The sequence below is a fragment of the Anomaloglossus baeobatrachus genome, chromosome 2 (genome assembly GCF_048569485.1).
Source record: "Anomaloglossus baeobatrachus isolate aAnoBae1 chromosome 2, aAnoBae1.hap1, whole genome shotgun sequence".
In the NCBI taxonomy this organism is placed as follows: Eukaryota; Metazoa; Chordata; class Amphibia; order Anura; family Aromobatidae; genus Anomaloglossus; species Anomaloglossus baeobatrachus.
In genome coordinates, this window is record NC_134354.1 from 95,286,088 (window position 1) to 95,305,797 (window position 19,710).

Sequence of the window (19,710 nt, forward strand, 5' to 3'; positions counted from 1 at the left end):
CAGAAACAACTCGCCAGAAATAAAGCCACCAGCCAAAAAAATGGTCAAATAATGGCAAAAGCACATGCAAGATACATACGCCCCCCCCCCCCCTTCATGATAAAGGTTGGAATTTCACAGGTGCAGAATGCCTATAATACAACCACCCACAGCCTAATATGTCAGGGGGGGGTGGGGGGTGGGGTTTGCCGGCATAAAACCGCACACTAATAGGATCTAATATAGGGCGTCAGTCACACAGATACGTGCAATGCACAGTGTCCAGGCAAAGCCTATTGATCACGCCCTTCTATTAGATCAGGCGGGCTGTGCAACACCTAAAAGGTGCACTGGAACAATGGACACACATCGCAGGGGACCGGCTGCATCCTGAGGAATTGTACGATAATAAAATGATAAAAATTATGATAATAAATGTGAGTTATTGGTCATATTTTGGCCAGAATATATAAGCTCGTAACCCACACGTCAAGGGTCCCCACGCTGAGTCCTTAACTACATCAAAAAAGCTCACCAAAGGACATAATCAAACGAAGTTCACACAAAAAACTCACCTGGACACTGCATTGCACGTATCTGTGTGACTGACGCCCTATATTAGATCCTATTAGTGTGCAGTTTTATGCCAGCAACCCCCCCCTCCCCTGACATATTAGGCTGTGGGTGGTTGTTTTATAGGCATTTTGCACCTGTGAAATTCCAACCTTTTATCATGAAGTGCCGTATGCATCTTGCATGTGCTTTTGCCATTTTTTTGACCATTTTTTTTGGCTGGTGGCTTTATTTTTGGTGAGGTTTTTTTCTGTGAACTTATTTTGATTATGTCATTTGGTGACCAATCTGAGGAATATGTTGTCCTTTGTAAGGCTGCATGCTACACATACAGTTGTGCTCAAAATTTTACATACCTCAGCAGATTTTTGCTTTCTTGGCTTTTTTTTTTTTTAGAGATTATGAATGATAATGCAAAAACTTTTTTTTCCCACTCATGGTTAGTGGTTGGGTGAAGTCATCTATTGACAAACTGCTGTGTTTTCTTTTTATATCATAATAACAACCAAAAACATCCAAATGACCTTGATCAAAACTTCACATACCCTGGTGCTTTTGGCCTGATAACATGCACAGAAGTTGACACAAATGGGGTTGAATGGTTAATAAAGGTAACATCCTCACCTGTGACCTGTTTGCTTGTAATGATTGTGTGTGCATAAAAGGTGAGTGAGTTTCTGGGACCCAGACAGACTCTTGCAGCTTTTATTCAGCCACTGACATTTCTGGATTGTGAGTCTTGGGGAAAGCAAAAGAATTGTCAATGGATGTACGGGAAAAGATAATTGAACTGTATAAAACAGGAAAGGGATACAAAAAGATATCCAAGGAATTGATAATGCCCATCAGCAGTGTTCAAACTGTGATTAACAAATGGAAAATCAGGGGCTCTGTCAAAACCACACCACAATCAGGTAGACCAACAAAAATTTCAGTGCCAGGAAAATTGTTCGGGATGCAAAGAAGAACCCACAAATAACATCAGCTGAAATACAGGACTCGATGAAAACTAACGTTGTGGCTGTTTCAAGATAGACAATAAGGAGGCACTTGAAGATAAATGGGCTCCATGGTCGAGTGTCCAGAAGAAAGCCATTACTGCGCAAATGCCACAAAGTATCTCACCTACAATATGCAAACAGCACAGAGACAAGCCTCCAAACCTCTGGAACAATGTAATTTGGAGTGATGAGACTAAAATCGAAATTTTTGTCCACAACCATAAACGTTAAATTTGGAAAGATATCAACAAGGCCTATTGTGAAGCACGGAGGTGGATCGCTGATGTGCGGGATGTGTGAGATGCAAAGGCACAGGAAACTTGGTCAAAATTGAAGGAAAGATGAATGCAGCACATTATAAGCAAATACTGGAGGCAAATTTGCACTCATAGCCCGGAAGCTGCAGATGGGACATACAGTACTTTAATGTTCCAACATGACAACGATCCAAAACACAAGGTCAAGTCGACCTGTCATTGGCTATAGCAGAACAAAGTGAAGGTTCTGGAGTGGTCATCTCAGTCTCCTGACCTCAGTATCATTTAGCCACTCTGGAGAGAACTCAATCATGGAGTTCATACAAGAAAGCCCAGGAATTTATAGGAACTAGAGGCTTTTTGCCAAGAAGAATGGGCAGCTTTACCATCTGAGAAAATAAAGAGCCTCCTCCACAGCTACCACAAAATACTTCAAGCTATCATTGATGTTAGAGGGTAATACACGGTATTAAGAACTAGGGTATGTAAACTTTTGATCAGGGTCATTTGGATGTTTTTGGTAATCATTCTGATTTTAAAAAGAGAAAACACAGTAGTTTGACAATAAATGGCTTCACCCAACCATTAAGCATGAGTGGAAATAAAGGTTTTGTGTTATCATTCATATTCAATGAAAAAAAAAAAGCAAAAAAATCTGCCGGCATATGTAAACGTTTGAGCACAACTGTAGAGATCATTCTCTATAGACTACCAGCAATATGCATTATTATATAGGATAGGAACAATCAGTGAATAGAGCGGAGTCCTATTGTGAGTCTTCTGTGTTCATGAAGGAACTTTGTGGTGCCTGACAATAAATATATGTGTATATAGGGCGACATATTCAGCCGACAGATCAACTCCAACAAGTGCAGTGTGTAAATGGTCAAAGTTAAGCATTTACTAATCAGAGTAGGATAACCGCATGAAACAGGAAGGAAAGAAAGCAATGTTTTATCTCTGTTCTGTTCTTTACCGCATTTGCTCTGTGACATCTATTACTGCACTTCCCCTAAAGAGCGGCATTACTGTGCACATGCCATGTAAGGAACGTGTAGAAAAATTATTTAGGGCTCTTCATATAAGAGGATGGGTAATATGACAGACCCTGTTATAATTAATTGGTGGGGTTCATCACAAGAGGAATCCAGCACGTCTATAATTTTATTGTTAATCATGGTAGTTACCAAATGCAAGTGTGAACAGAGCCGAATCAGTTCTGTCACTATTAGATCATGGATTTTCACAAGCTGTATCTATTATACCCTTCTTGAAATATTAAGAAAAAAAACAAACAATGCAAGCAAAATTGCTGAGAACAAAGCCTGCCCAGATGATGATGCACCTTGAAATGGTAAAGTAGATCATAGAATATGTTTCTCACATGAAACCTAGACTTAAAGGGAACCTGTCACCAGATTTGGGGCCTATAAGCTGCGGCCACCACCACCACTGGGTCCTTATATATAGCATTCTAACATGCTGTATATAAGAGCCCAGGCTGCTGTGTAGAACGTAAAAATGACTATAATACTCATCTAGGGGGTCGGTACGATGCAAACTGGTCAGATGGGTGTCTCCGTTCTCCTGGACCAGCACCTCCTCTTTCGGCCATCTTTGTTCTCCTTCTTCTGAAGCCAGGGTGCATGACTGGTCCTACGTCATACACCCTCCCCGCCATTGAAGTCCCACGCAGGCGCACTTTGATCTACCCTGAGCAGGTAGTTACTGACGTGCCTCCAATGTCTGATCAATGCTGGGGAAGAGGGATGTATTCACGTTATCTGATGTCCGTTCACAAACCATTCTGTGCGCTCTCTGCATACATGAAAACACTAGAGGTTGTTTTTTTTGTTTTGTTTTTTTTTTTTCATGACACCCACTGATTGACAGTTGTCACGTATATACTGCTATAGCACATCCGGTCCTCTATATACTCCTGTAGTGTACCCGTCCTGTATATACTCCTGTAGTGTACCAGTGTTGTGTATACTCCCGTAGCATAACTCCCCAGTATATAATCATGCAGCGTACCTGTCCTGTGTGTGTATGTATATGTATGTATGTATGTATGTATGTATGTATGTATGTATGTATGTATGTATGTATGTATGTATGTATGTATGTATGTGTGTGTGTGTATATATGTGTATGTATGTATATGTGTGTATATGTATATATATATATATATATATGTATATATATATATATATATATATATATATATATATATATATATATATATATATATATATAATGTGTATATATATATATATATATATATATATATATATATATATATATATATATATATACTCATGCAGCGTACCTGTCCAGTATATACTCCTGTAGTGTATGCAGATATATATATAATTATACTATACTCCTGTAGTGTATGCGGTTCTGTATATACTCATGCAGCGTACCTGTCCTGTATATACTCGTGCAGCGTACCTGTCCTGTATACACTCCTGTAGCGTACCTGTCCTGTATATACTCATGCAGCGTATCCATCCAAAGGTGCGATGTAAGGGCGTTGAGTCGCTGTGTGATTCTCATATACATTTTCTGTTTCTTTTTGCCTTCAGATTATTTTATCAGCACATTCGGATCATTCTGTTTTCAGTGTGGCCGCTGAAGACGTGGGGCAGGTCACCGCTTATCTGCACAGCAATAATTCCCACAGTAATAGGTGAGTGCACAAAAACAATGAAGAAATAGGATATTTTTTGTTTCATTTGTGTATTTATATTGGATGCGCTTTTTACTAGGACTGCAGAGGAAGAAATCCAGTTAGTTGTGTGAATAGTAAATCTCGTGTTCTCACATATCCCGGGGTGCACTTACACCAACCGTTTTTAAGATCAATCCATAATCAGGCCGGTGTGAACAAGCTGCAAAACGCCTTTTATTGGTTGAAATAATTTTTAAGCTTGTTTAAATATTTTTGTTTTCAGCACTACGATGCCCGGGGTAAACAAATTATATTCTATGTGCACAGAAGGATTGTGTTGATGATTGTTCCGTGCGTGGAAGCGCAGCCGGTCCTTTTTGAAGATGTTATTAAAACTGACGTGTGGCTGAAGGGCGGTTGTGTAACACATTTACACTATAGCCACAAAAACTGTAATAGGATACCAATCTAATACCTCAGGCTCCTGAACAGGTGTCTCAGGTCCATGTGTGGATGTCATAAACGTGTTACTGGCCACCTCTGCAGTCCATGAGAGGTGGTTGGTTTCTTAGGCAAAGAGTGCAGCATTTGGAAGCTCTGTTTTAGAGCTTGTTAGCGCTGCAGTGAAGTTGGCTGGATCAGATCGCTGCAACCCACCGATGCTGCAGAGGCGACGCTGCGTGCTGGCAGTAGTGGAGAGGACCCAGTGTTACCAGCTGTGCAGCCATGATGACCGCCTGCACTGAAAACCAGAAGGCAAAAGAGCGGTGAAGAACAATCCTGCAACCACCTTTTCTTAATGGGTAATTTTACACTGGATAGGTCATGTTTTTCTTTACTATTACTAGTAAGTTTGATACTAAGAGTAGCAGTGTCAGTAGACAAAGGTCACTTCTCTCTCCTAAACAATAGGATAAAGAGTTGCACACCAGTCACAATGTATAGGGGAATAATGAAAAGCAGAACTGCTATAGGAATACTAGACTGAAAAATACAATGGACTATTTGAAAAAAGTGAAAAACATGAAAATGGTATCTGCATAACTGCATGAATAATAGGAATGAGAGATGTGTAGCCATTGTATTAATCAATGCAAAGGAGCCCGAAACCAAACGCCAAGGTAATCTCTATTTTTGGGGTCCCTAACCTATGTGTAATTTCACCTGCAGTTAAAAACTTGCTCTGTATGGGAAGCAAAGGACCAAGCTATATATGTGAAATAAGACACATGCATTTTCTGTCTGAAAACCCTGCCCCACCCATAGCCATGTGTCTTATTTCACATATATAGCTTGGTCCTTTGCTTGGTGAGTCTTGCACCTTGTTCACACCATGGTGTTCCAGACGTACATTCTTTAACTTCTCTCTCCTACACTGCCCTGTAGTTACATAAACTTTTTGGGACTTAAATCTGAACACGTACATATACCTCCGTTCATGTATTGCTGTATGTTATGTACTGGTCTCCGCAACTTCTTCTAGTATTGTGCTGACCTTTTCTGAAATCGGACATAAAAACCAGTCTGCAGGAGTTGAGAGAGATAGATATAATTATGAAATTCTTTTTTTTTTTAACGACCGCGGGCAGTAAAATTACGTCCTAAATGTCATAATGTTACTGCCCGCGGCCCTCCGGCGGCAGCATGCCGCGATCGGCACACATCTCAGCTGATTTTCACAGCTGAGATGTGTGCCTGCTAGGCACGAGCAGAATCGTTATCTGCTCGTGCCGATTAACCCCTTAAATGGCGCTGTCAATACGTGACAGCAGTAAACTTTTACTTACCGCCCGATACCGGAAGTCACGTGACGCGATCACGTGACTTCCGATAGTTGTCATGGTAGCACAGGGTCATGTGATGACTCCTGTACTACACATGACTTGCTTTCACTTTCGCTGTGCCCGGGGCACAGTGAAAAAGAAAGAGAGCGTATCTGCTGTTTAGAGCTGTGTAGCTGTGATCAGCTGATACTGCAGAGCGATCGGATTGCTGATCGCAATAGCCACCTAGGGGGACTAGTAAAATAAAAAAAAAAGTTTTAAAAAATTAAAAAAAAACCCTAAAAGTTCAAATCAACCCCCATTCGCCCCATTGAAAATTAAAGGGTTAAAAAAATACACACTTTTGGTATCGCCGCGTTCAGAAACGCCCGATCTATCAAAATATAAAATCAATTAATCTGGTCAGTATACGGCGTAGCGACAAAAAAATTCCAAACGCCAAAACGACGTTTTGTCGCCATAACTTTTGCGCAAAATGCAATAAGAGGCGATCAAAACGTAGCATCTGCGCAAAAATGGTACCGTTAAAAACGTCAGCTCGAGACGCAAAAAATAAGCAGTCACTGAGCCATAGATCCCGAAAAATGAGAACGCTACGGGTCACGGAATATGGCGTAAAACGTGCGCCACTTGTTTGTCCGATTTTTTTTTTTTTTTTTTTTTTTTTTTTTTTTTTTACCCCTTATATAAAAGTAAACCTATACATGTTTGGTGTCTACGAACTCGCACTGACCTGAGGCATCACACCCACACATCAGTTTTACCATATAGTGAACACAGTGAATAAAATATCTCAAAAACCATAGTGCTATCGCACTTTTTTTGCAATTTTTCTGCATTTGGATTTTTTTTTTTTGCCGTTTTCCAGTACACTATATGGTAAAACTGATGGTTTCATTTAAAGTACCGCTCGTTCCGCAAAAAGAGCCCTCACATGACCATATTGACTGAAAAATAAAGTTACGTCTCTCAGAAAAAGAATGGCGAAAAAAAAAACGGAATGCGAAAAATCGGCCGGTTGTGAAGGGGTTAAAGGCAATTAGTCAGCAGATGTCACAATAAAAGCTATTGAATATATATCTTAGACCTGATGTGGCCATTATACTTCTTGTGAAAACCCACGTTGGAACGGCTACATAGTAATCCTGATATTCAGATGAGCCTTTGAGTCCGGCTAGAGCTTTTATATATTTAGGCAGGAAAGCATTCAAAAATAATTATACAGTCATGGTGACATTGATGTGCCAAGTAAGTACGCCGGCCTTATCAGGTCTCCGATTACTGTATGCGGTTTGTAATGTGTAATCTGGTAACAAATTCCCTTTATGATACATAAAAAATACAGATTTTGTGGAGTTCTTCCTACCAGTAAAGAGCCCTGGGCCAGAGAAGCTCTGCCCTCTTCTTGGCCACAATTGATGTCTTTGCCAGACTGAGCAATATCCCTGCCTTGAGCAACCGGACAGCTTGTGCTTCAGAATTGAGTCACATGTGACCCCCCCCCCCCCCCCCCCAAATGTGGATGCTGCAGTTTGTTCCCTGTATATCAATAACCCGTTCCCTATTGTTTCCAGACCAAGAATACGGTTCCTGGTTATCCACAGCCTGGCAGTGGAAGTCCTAGAGCAGATTATTGGATGGATATATTTCCTGGCCTGGTCGGTGTCTTTCTATCCACAAGTTTTTGAGAACTTTAGAAGGAAAAGGTGAATATATGTCTACCTCTCTCATACAGAAGAATGCCCCAAAAACGTCTCCCGGGCCACATGCATGACTGGTGCTCGAAGGGAATCTGTCAGTAGGATCAACCGCCTTTACCTCCCCTCCTAAATTGTCTATATACACATGTAGGTCATAGGAAGCTGAAGAAAATGATACCGTGATCTGATTTCTTATTCCAGAGAAATCAATGTTTTTCTTAATGTATAAATGAGCTGTTAAGATCTATGGGCCGGACATGGATCTCCCTGAGATTCTGCCTCCAGCAATATTAAATGAAAGTGGGCAAGTCATCATGTCACCAGTGTGAGACATGTAATGTAGATCAAGAGAGCAGGTTGTCAGTCATTACATGTCTCACTTAAGTTAAGATAATCTGTGGAAGCAGATTCTCAGGGCTAATGGATCTTAACAGCTCACTTATATATTAAGAAAAACATAAACTTCTCCAGAATAAGACACTGGATTGCCGATATCTAGGTATTATTTTATTCAGCTTCCTATAACCTACATGCCCGTAGAGACGGCTCAGGAGGGGTGATCCTATTGACAGATTCCCTTTTTAAGATTCCAGGTTTTGTTTTTACTTTAAGAAACAAAGTGCGATTGTCTTATCAAAACAAAGAGCAGAGCATTGTGATATATACATATATATATATATATATACATATATACATATATATATATATATATATATATATATATATATATATAATTGTTGTTATTATACATGTTTATGTTGTTGTTGGTTGGTGTTGTTATTATACATGTTTGTGTATGTTGTGGTGTCATCTTATCCTCTTTCCGTTTATTTCAGTGTTGTGGGTCTTAGCTTTGACTTCTTGGCGTTGAATCTGACCGGCTTTATCGCATATAGTGTCTTCAACGTCGGCCTCTTCTGGATCCCGTTTGTCAGGGTACGTGTTCTGTGCCGTTCATTCATTTCTTGTACATACACATTCACAATACTACATGTGCGTTTATTGGTTACAGGAGCAGTTTCTTCAGATCTACCCTAACGGTGTGATCCCGGTGGATGCCAATGACGTATTTTTTAGCTTGCACGCGGTTCTCATAACACTTGTGACAATAATTCAGTGCTGCATTTATGAGGTGAGATTATTTTTAGCGTCCATGAAATTCCATTGTCAATTAGTTATGAACGAGTAAGTGTGATGGTAAATGTTACTGAGACGCCTGAGCAGGTCCATGGTCTTTAATTTTTGTTTGTATATAGCCAAAATCTAGCTAAAAGCAAATGAGTTATCATTGGTTATATTCTATCATAATCAACCCAAGTGAGGGGCTAAAGAGTAACTGTGATTTCATGACTTTAGGGAATAGGACATCCAATGGTCACGGTGGTGCTGACCGCGGCAGACTTGCTCCATTGGGAGGAAGATTGGTACCAGTCATTGATTTATTCATACAATTACAGGCAGCATAACAGAGGAACGGCACCGATGTCGTTACACACAGCATCCAAGATGGCAGCCCGCAGGGCTTCAGTAACACTAGAATTAAATAAAAACTAAATAAACAGTGAGTTTAATTTTGTATTAAAAATACTTTATTTCATAATCCCTATTATTAATACAAAAATAAAAAAAACGCGAGACACCTTCCCTTTTAAACGAGTTTTCCAGGTTTTCATTTTTATGACTTAAGGTACTGTCACACATAACGAGATCGCTAGCGAGATCGCAGCTGAGTCACCGTTTTGGTGACGCAGTAGCGATCCCGTTAGCGATCTCGTTATGTGTGACACTTACCAGCGATCAGGCCCCTGCTGTGAGATCGCTAGTCGTTGCTCAATGGTCCAGGTCATTTTCTTCAAAGGCGACGTCTTGCTGGGCAGGACACATCGCTGTGTTTGACACTGTGTGACAGGGCCACAGTGACTGCTGAGATCGTTATACAGGTCGCTACTGTGACCTGTATTGTTCCTGCATCGCTGGTAAGATCTGACTGTGTGACATCTCACCTGCGATCTCCCAGCGACTTACCTGCGATCCCTATCAGGTCGCATCGTTTTCGGGATTGCTGGTAAGTCGTTGTGTGTGACTGGGCCTTTAGGCATGCTGTGTATAAAAATGAGAAAATTGGCCTTAGTCACTCCCTGCCAGTCCAGCAATGCCCTCTCCACCGCTGTCTTGGTTGTCATTACGACTGCTGCGTGTGACCACTGCAAGTAATCACTGAGCTTAGTGGCTTGTGCCATCTACATCAGCAGAGCAGCTGAGCTTCATGATTGGCTGCAGTGGTGAAGCGCAATGTTAACTTTGTCTTAACTAGCTGTAGTACCCGGGCGTTGCCCGGGATAGTAACTGTCTCTCTTCGAGTTTCTGGCTCTCTGTGTGTCTGTCTCTGTGTGTCTGTCTCTGTATCAGTCTCTCTGTCTCTCTCTTTCTCTTTCCCCGGCTGTCTTTCTCCGGCTGTCTCTTTTCCCCGGCTGTCTCTTTTCCCCGGCTGTCTCTTTTCCCCGGCTGTCTCTTTTCCCCGGCTGTCTCTTTTCCCCGGCTGTCTCTTTTCCCCGGCTGTCTCTTTTCCCCGGCTGTCTCTTTTCCCCGGCTGTCTCTTTTCCCCGGCTGTCTCTTTTCCCCGGCTGTCTCTTTTCCCCGGCTGTCTCTTTTCCCCGGCTGTCTCTTTTCCCCGGCTGTCTCTTTTCCCCGGCTGTCTGTCTTTTTTTCTGTTTCTCACTCACACATAAGCTTCTTATACTAACAGTTTATTTTGTGCCTATAGCAACCACTGACAGTTTCTATTAAAAGCCCTTATCTCCCAGCTCCATTCAGATTAATGGAGGCAGGATTTTTGAGAGTAACTGTAAAGCGCGGGGTTAATTTTTCCCGTCAAAACAGTCTATGACGTTCCCTGGATCACACGGGGCGTCTGTGCAAAACTTCATGTTTGTAACTGTGACGGTGCGGATTCCTTTAGCGGACATACATACATACATACATACATACACACACACACACACACACACACACACACACACACACACACACACACACACACACACACACACACACACACACACACACACACGTACATACACTGAGCTCTATATATTAGACTAGCTGTAGTACCCGGCGTTGCCCAGGATAGTAACTGTCTCTCTGTCTCTCTTCCAGTCTCTGTCAGTGTGTCGCTGTCTGTCTCTCTGTCACTGCAGTTCTCACGGTTGGTAGTGTGTTCACATTACCTACCGTGAGAAATGACCTGTGGTTACCCCTGCAGGCTCGTTACAAGGCTGCATTCTGTACAGTGTGTCAGTTGCGGCTGGATGCAAGCGTCGTGGGACCTGCTTGGATTAAGCCGGAGCTGTGTGTTGGGTGGGTTAATAAAGTGGTGAAAGAGGGAGCTTTTTGTCTTTTATTTAAAATTAAAGGATGTGTGTGTGTGTGTGTTCACTTTACGTACGGGTTAATCATGAAAGCTGTCTCATAGACGCTGCCATGATTAAGCCTGGACTTAAATGGCAGCTATCCGCTGCCATTTAACTCCTTATTACCTGGATTGCCACCGCGTCACGGCAATCTGGAAGAGCCAGGGACACGCCTGGACTGTCGCATAATGGATGCAACAGTCCCGGGGCAGCTGCGGGCTGATATTCTCGGCTGCGGGAGGGGGGGGGCATTAACCCTGCCCCCAGCCTGAGATTACTGGGCCTCTGCTGTGTGTTTGTGTGTTTACCTGGCTGGACGGTGAAAACACAGTGGAGCCCGCGTGTTTTTTGTTTTTTTTTTATAATATATATATATATATATATATATATATATATATATATATATATATATATATATATATATATATATATGTGTATATATGTATGTATGTATGTTTGATTTCTATGTGTATTCTATGTCTGTGATGTGTGTGTGTTTACTCTCTGCTCCGCTTCCTCTTCCTGTCATAATGACATCACTTCCCTGCAAGATGCAGGCAGTGCTGAACATTATGTCCTGAAAACGCGAAGTACCGGAGGGAATAACGCAGGAAAACGCAGTGAACCGCACAGAATTTGCTGCCTGCGTTATTCCCTGCAGGATTTCTTGATTACATGGCAGTCAATGGAGTGAAATGCCGCAGCGATGTGCGGAAAAGAAGTGACCTGCAATTGTTTTTGCTGCGCGAATCCCGCACCAAAACATGCAGCTGTCAAAATCCACATAGTGCGCACAGCATTTTTTTTCCCATAGGATTTGCTGGTGAATCACTGCAGAGATGTTATGAACGTTTTCTGCAGCGAAACATGCAGCAAAACCGCAGTAAATCCACGGCAAAAAACGGCAAGTGCGCACAGGGCCTAAATCTAAAAATTGAGAATACTTACATAATCCATAGTATCCATACATTTTGCCCCATAAATGTCCACATCAGGTTGCATAATATATGGAATTTTACAGTCTCTCCTGGTACCAAAATGCAACATGAATTCCCTATGATCTAAACATATAAGGATGTTTCTTACTTCCCGCAAGCCCTTTTGCTGTATAGAAGGCATAAACAGATCACCACAGGAACTAAAAAAACTCCATTTCCAAATAGAACATAGCAAGTGTGAACAGGTGCCAGCCGCTATAACCACACAAATGAAAACGGCAGCACTCTGTAAGCGCTAATATACTGCTCAAAAAAATAAAGGGAACACCAAAATACAAAATCCTTGTTTGTGCTCCCTTTATTTTTTTGAGCAGTTAATATAGAATATATGACATTTAAACTACATTAATGCTGTATAAAATTTGCTTTAAAAATGAAGGTACTTGGCGCACAAATTGGTCAATTCATGTGAGCTCATGAACTGCGGCAAGGAGAATTTTTTTTGATGGGACCCTATACTAGTTTCATGCCTCTCCTGGACTAAAAGTCTACAAAAACTGTAGTTTTCGGACTATAAGCCGCATCTTTCTTTGTCGCTCCATTGGGAGACCCAGACAATTGGGTGTATAGCTTCTGCCTCCGGAGGCCACACAAAGTATTACACTTTAAAAAGTGTAACCCCCTCCCCTCTGCCTATACACCCTCCCGTGTATCACGGGCTCCTCAGTTTTATGCTTTGTGTGGAAGGAGGCACACATCCACTCATGCATTCTCATTTTAGTTATATCTGTCGGAAGAAAAGTGGGCCCCCACGGGGCCCCCGGCATGTTCCCTTCTCACCCCACTACGTCGGCGGTGCTGTTAAGGTTGAGGTACCCATTGCGGGTACAAAGGCCGGAGCCTCATGCCGTCTCTCCTTCACCATCCCTTAGCGGCTCTGGGAGAAGTGGGATCCTGAGCGGTCATCCATTCACTGGGACCGTGCTCCCTCCGCAGCCCCTGTGAGAATCTGTCGGACAGGAGTCTATTTATCCTCAGGGACCGGGCCCTGCATCACTAAGGTACTCTGTGTCCCCATGGGGGATGTGCATGGAGCGCCTTCATCCCGGACGCTGCAGCAGCTGCTTATTGGTGACGGCCGGCGGACTTCCGCGCCGACCGCGCCTGCTTGTCGGCCGCGGTCTTAAATTTAGTCCCCGGCTTCAATTGCGGCCTAGTAGCAAAACTCCCGCTCCCGGGCCTGTCTATCAGGGGTAAGGGCGGGACTGCCGACCTGACGTCGGATGTGAGGGCCGGAGCATCCTGTATGTTTCCTCCCCCCTCACTGATCACTGTGGGGACTCCAGATTCCCGCACTTTTCTAGCGCCGCCCACGGCCCCACTCCTCCCTAGAGAGCTCCGGCAGCCATTTTTTTTTTTTTGGCATTCTGCCGGTGGAGGATTTCCAGGAAAGAGCTCTGCAACGCTGGGAGACCTAAGGCAGGGAATCTGGAGGACACACGCTCCGCTTTTTAGCGGTCGGTAAGCCACACCGGTCACCCGGTGCTGGTCCCCTTAGGGTGCCGGAATAGATACTATATATTTATATATTTCTGTTCGGTCGGGCTGTATAAGCTTTCCCATATACCCTCAGTGATCACTCTCCTAGGAGACAAAAGCATGTCGTCCACAAGGAGCAAGGGTGCCAAGGCACAGGGTTATTTTGCGACCTGTACCTCTTGTGCAGCTAAGTTACCTGCGGGTTCCACCTACCCTCACTGCGAGCAATGCTCAACCCCTGTTTTGCTTGCTCAGCCGGAGCCTCGGTCACTAGTGGGCCCCTCGGCTCAGGTAGACCCCCCTGCTCTCCCTGTCCAGGCGGCAGGGACAGAGTTTGCCGTTTTTGCTGAAAAACTCTGAGTCACTCTCACAATCCATGGCTCAGTCTATGGACAAATGGTCTGCCAAGCTGCTTGAAGCTTTGCAGTCCAGACCGGTCCTTACACAGGCCCCGGGCCCTGTTGGATCGTCGCCTCCAGGCCCCTCTCTGTCCGCGCCGCAGCGCGTTCCCAGGGGGGGCCCTAGGTCTCACGTGGAGGACTCCTGCCCGGACCACAGTCCCAGACCGGCTAAGCGGGCCCGCTGGGAATCTTCCCCGACTTCTTCACGCTGCTCGGGTTCCCAGCTTGAGGACTCTCTGGAGGACGTCGCAGCTCAGGGCTCTGACCCTGACGTTGCTCTCAATCTTGATACACCTGAAGGGGACGCCATAGTAAATGACCTTATCTCGTCCATCAACCAGGTGTTAGATATATCTCCCCCGCTGCCACCTGTAGAGGAGTCGACTTCTCAGCAGGAGAAACACCAGTTTCTGTTCCCTAAACGTACACGGAGTGCGTTTTTCGATCACTCTAACTTCAGAGATGCTGTCCAGAAGCCCAGAGCGGTTCCGGACAAGCGCTTTACTAAGCGCCTTACTGACACACGTTACCCCTTCCCCTCTGACGTAGTTAAGGGTTGGGCTCAATGTCCCAAGGTGGATCCCCCAGTCTCTAGATTGGCGGCTAGATCTGTGGTATCGGTTGCAGATGGCTCATCGCTAAAAGATGCCACTGACAGGCAAATAGAGCTCCTGGTGAAATCCATCTATGAAGCCACGGGCGCGTCTTTTGCCCCGGCTTTTGCAGCCGTGTGGGCACTCCAAGCTATCTCAGCTTGTCTGGCTGAGATTAATGCGGTCACACGTAATTCTGCTCCGCAGGTTGCGTCTTTGACTTCTCAGGCGTCAGCTTTTTCTTCCTACGCCATGAACGCAGTTCTAGACTCTGCTAGCCGTACAGCGGTGGCATCCGCTAACTCTGTGGCAGTCCGCAGGGCCATGTGGCTGCGCGAATGGAAGGCAGACTCGGCTTCCAAGAGGTTCTTAACCGGTTTGCCGTTTTCTGGCGACCGCTTGTTTGGCGAACGATTGGATGAGATTATTAAGGAATCCAAGGGAAAGGACTCCTCCTTACCCCAGTCCAAACCGAAGAGACCTCAGCAACGGAAAATACAATCGAGGTTTCGGTCCTTTCGTCCCTCCGCCAAGCCTCAATCCTCTTCGTCCAGCAGGCCGGAGAAAGGCCAGAGGAACTCCTATGCGTGGCGGGCAAAGCCACGCCCCCAAAAACCCGCCGGAGGCAATGCCTCCAAGGCGGCCTCTTCATGACTCTCGGCATCCCCGAACCGCATCCTCGGTCGGTGGCAGGCTCTCCCGCTTTTGCGACGCCTGGTGGCCACATGTTCAAGACCGATGGGTGAGAGACATTCTGTCTCACGGTTACAGGATAGAGTTCAGCTCTCGTCCCCCGACTCGTTTCTTCAGAACCTCTCCGCCCTCCGAGCGAGCCGATGCACTTTTTCAGGCGGTGAACGCTCTGAAGACAGAAGGAGTTGTGATCCCTGTTCCCCCCCAGGAACATGGTCGCGGCTTTTACTCCAACTTGTTTGTGGTGCCAAAGAAGGACGGCTCGTTCCGTCCCGTTCTGGACCTCAAACTGCTCAACAGACATGTGAGCACCAGACGGTTTCGGATGGAATCTCTCCGCTCGGTCATCGCTTCGATGTCACAAGGAGACTTCCTAGCATCGATCGACATCAAGGATGCTTATCTCCATGTGCAGATCGCATCCGAACATCAACGCTTTTTGCGTTTCGCCATCGGGGACGAACACCTTCAGTTCGTGGCATTGCCTTTCGGCCTGGCGACAGCCCCACGGGTGTTCACCAAGGTCATGGCATCGGTTGTGGCGGTCCTACACTCTCGGGGCCACTCGGAGATTCCCTACTTAGACAATCTTCTGGTCAGGGCACCCTCTCAGATGGCGTGTCAAAACAGCCTTTCCGTCGCTCTGGCGACTCTCCAGCAGTTCGGGTGGATCATCAACTTCCCAAAATCCAAGTTGACACCGACCCAATCACTGACGTACCTTGGGATGGAGTTTCATACTCAGTCAGCGGTAGTCATGCTACCGCTGGACAAACAGCTGTCGCTGCAGGCAGGGGTGCAATCTCTTCTTCGGGGTCAGTCACACCCCTTGAGGCGCCTTATGCACTTCCTGGGGAAGATGGTGGCAGCGATGGAGGCAGTGCCCTTCGCGCAATTCCATCTGCGGCCACTCCAGTGGGACATTCTCCGCAAATGGGACAGGAGGTCGACTTCCCTCGACAGGAACGTCTCTCTTTCCCTTGCAACCAAGACGTCACTTCAGTGGTGGCTCCTTCCCAACTCTCTGTCGCAGGGAAAATCCTTCCTACCCCCAACCTGGGCTGTGGTCACCACGGACGTGAGCCTGTCAGGGTGGGGGGCGGTTTTTCTCCACCACAGGACTCAGGGAACCTGGACTCCGATAGTCATCCCTTCAGATCAATATTCTGGAGATAAGGGCAGTGTATCTAGCCCTATTGGCCTTTCATCGGTGGCTGGAGGGCAGGCAGATCCGGATCCAGTCGGACAACGCCACTGCCGTCGCATACATCAACCACCAAGGCGGCACTCGCAGTCGTCAAGCCTTCCAGGAAGTCCGACGGATTCTGCAGTGGGTGGAAGCCACAGATTCCACCATCTCCGCAGTTCACATCCCGGGTGTAGAAAACTGGGAAGCAGATTTTCTCAGTCGTCAGGGCATGGACGCGGGGGAATGGTCTCTTCACCCAGACGTGTTTCGAGAGATCTGTCGCCGCTGGGGAACGCCGGACGTCGACCTCATGGCGTCACGGCACAACAACAAAGTCCCGGCATTCATGGCCCGGTCTCAAGATCACAGAGCTCTGGCGGTGGACGCATTACTTCAGGATTGGTCGCAGTTTCGACTGCCTTATGTATTTCCTCCTCTGGCGATGCTGCCCAGAGTGCTGCGCAAAATCAGGTCCGACTGTCGTCGCGCCATTCTCGTCGCTCCAGATTGGCCGAGGCGGTCGTGGTACCCGGATCTGTGGCATCTCATGGTGGGTCAACCGTGGGTGCTCCCAGACCGCCCAGACTTGCTGTCACAAGGGCCGTTTTTCCACCTGAATTCTGTGGCCCTCAACCTGACTGTGTGGCCATTGAGTCCTGGCTCCTAGCGTCCTCAGGGTTATCTCAAGATGTCATTGCCACCATGAGACAGGCCAGGAAACCAACGTCCGCCAAGATCTATCACAGGTCTTGGAGGATTTTCTTATCCTGGTGTTCTGATAAGGGTTTTACTCCCTGGCCTTTTGCCTTACCCACTTTTCTTTCATTCCTTCAATCCGGAATGGACAAGGGGTTGTCTCTCGGCTCTCTCAAGGGACAAATATCGGCGCTATCCGTATTTTTTCAAAAGCGTCTAGCCAGGCTTCCGCAGGTCCGCACGTTCCTGCAGGGAGTTTGCACATAGTCCCACCTTACAAGCGTCCGCTGGAACCCTGGGACCTTAACAGGGTGCTAACGGCTCTTCAGAAACCACCTTTCGAGCCGCTGCGGGATGTCTCTTTATCACGTCTTTCGCAGAAGGTGGCATTTCTAGTGGCAGTTACATCGCTCCGTAGAGTGTCGGAGCTGGCAGCGCTGTCATTCAAAGCTCCCTTCCTGGTTTTTCACCAGGATAAGGTGGTTCTGCGTCCTGTTCCGGAATTTCTCCCTAAGGTGGTATCTCCTTTTCATCTCAATCAGGATATCTCCTTACCTTCATTTTGCCCTAATCCAATTCACCAATGTGAAAAGGATTTGCACTCATTAGATCTGGTGAGAGCACTCCGGCTGTACATGTCTCACACGGCGCCCCTGCGCCGTTCAGATGCGCTCTTTGTCCTTGTCGCTGGCCAGCGTAAGGGTTCGCAGGCTTCCAAGTCAACCTTGGCTTGGTGGATCAAGGAACCGATTCTTGAAGCCTACCGTTCTTCTGGGCTTCCGCTTCCTTTGGGGCTGAAAGCCCATTCTACCAGAGCCGTGGGTGCGTCCTGGGCATTGCGGCACCGGGCTACGGCTCAGCAGGTGTGTCAGGCAGCTACCTGGTCTAGTCTGCACACTTTCACGAAACACTATCAGGTGCATACCTATGCTTCGGCAGACGCCAGTCTAGGTAGGCGAGTCCTTCAGGCGGCGGTTGCCCACCTGTAAGAGGGGGTCGTTTTCGGCTCTTTTTATCGAGGTATTCTTTTACCCACCCAGGGACTGCTTTTGGACGTCCCAATTGTCTGGGTCTCCCAATGGAGCGACAAAGAAGAAGGGAATTTTGTTTACTTACCGTAAATTCCTTTTCTTCTAGCTCCTATTGGGAGACCCAGCACCCGCCCCTGTTCCCTTCGGGCTGTTTGTTCTTTTGTGTACACATGTTGTTCATGTTGAATGGTTCTTTTGGTTCATGGTTTTCAGTTCTCCGAACATCCTTCGGATTGAATTTACCTTAGACCAATTTTTAAGTTTCCTCCTTCCTGCTTTTGCACCAAAACGGAGGAGCCCGTGATACACGGGAGGGTGTATAGGCAGAGGGGAGGGGTTACACTTTTTAAAGTGTAATACTTTGTGTGGCCTCCGGAGGCAGAAGCTATACACCCAATTGTCTGGGTCTCCCAATAGGAGCTAGAAGAAAAGGAATTTACGGTAAGTAAACAAAATTCCCTTCTTTTTCCAAAATATTTTGGGGGAAAGTGAGGGGTGCGTCTTATAGTCCGATGGCTGCGGGGAAGGGCAGGTGCGGTGGTGGTGGAGCGGGTCACCAGAGGCAGGAGCAGGCTGTAGCAGCGCCTACCATGACCCGCTCATTAGCTTCATTTTCCCCTCACCCATGACAGCACCCATATAATCACGTGGTGCTGTCATGGGTTCTGGAAAAACCGGCTACCGGTAAGTAACCGAGGTGTTTCATATGCATGCATCCCGACGCCCATCATCTCTCAGCCCTGAAGCCGGCGCTGAGAGGTGGGCAGGGGATGCACGCATACTAAACAGCCGGCCCGTGTGATCATCCTTAGGCTATGTGTCCACGAGAGAATGTTGCTGCGGATTTTTCTGCCTCAAAATCCGCAGCTTTCCCCCAGAATCCGCACCTTAGCATAGCTGCGGATTTTGAGGCGGATTTTGAGGCGGATTTTGTCCAATGTGTTTCTGAATAAAGCTTTGACTGTTTTGAAGGCAAAAAAAAGTCTCTATGTCATTTCCTGTCCCAACCCTCCTTTTTTCTCCATTATCCATTTTGTTAGCAGTCTCAGTGTGCTTATACAGAAAAGCTGCGGCCAACACCACTGAGCTCTTACATTCTAACAGGCTGTATATAATAACCCAGTGGTGGTGGCCGCAGCTTATAGCCAAAAAATGTGGTCCCATGTTCCCTTTCACTGTTATTTAAAAAAAAAAAAGTGCTCCGCTGTATTTTCACTGTCCAGCCCGATGCAAGCGAGCAACTGAGGGCTGT

General features: G+C 46.0%; 1 protein-coding gene across 1 annotated transcript in view; it reads left to right on the forward strand.

The window, feature by feature from the left end:
* The window catches only part of CTNS (cystinosin, lysosomal cystine transporter), a 59,112-nt gene that overhangs the window by 9,619 nt on the left and 29,783 nt on the right, over nt 1–19,710 (forward strand). Inside the window, exons 5-8 of the mRNA XM_075335183.1 lie at nt 4,399–4,502; nt 7,843–7,974; nt 8,805–8,904; nt 8,981–9,100. Coding sequence (XP_075191298.1) covers nt 4,399–4,502; nt 7,843–7,974; nt 8,805–8,904; nt 8,981–9,100 — 456 coding nt within the window. The remainder of the gene's footprint in view (nt 1–4,398; nt 4,503–7,842; nt 7,975–8,804; nt 8,905–8,980; nt 9,101–19,710) is intronic.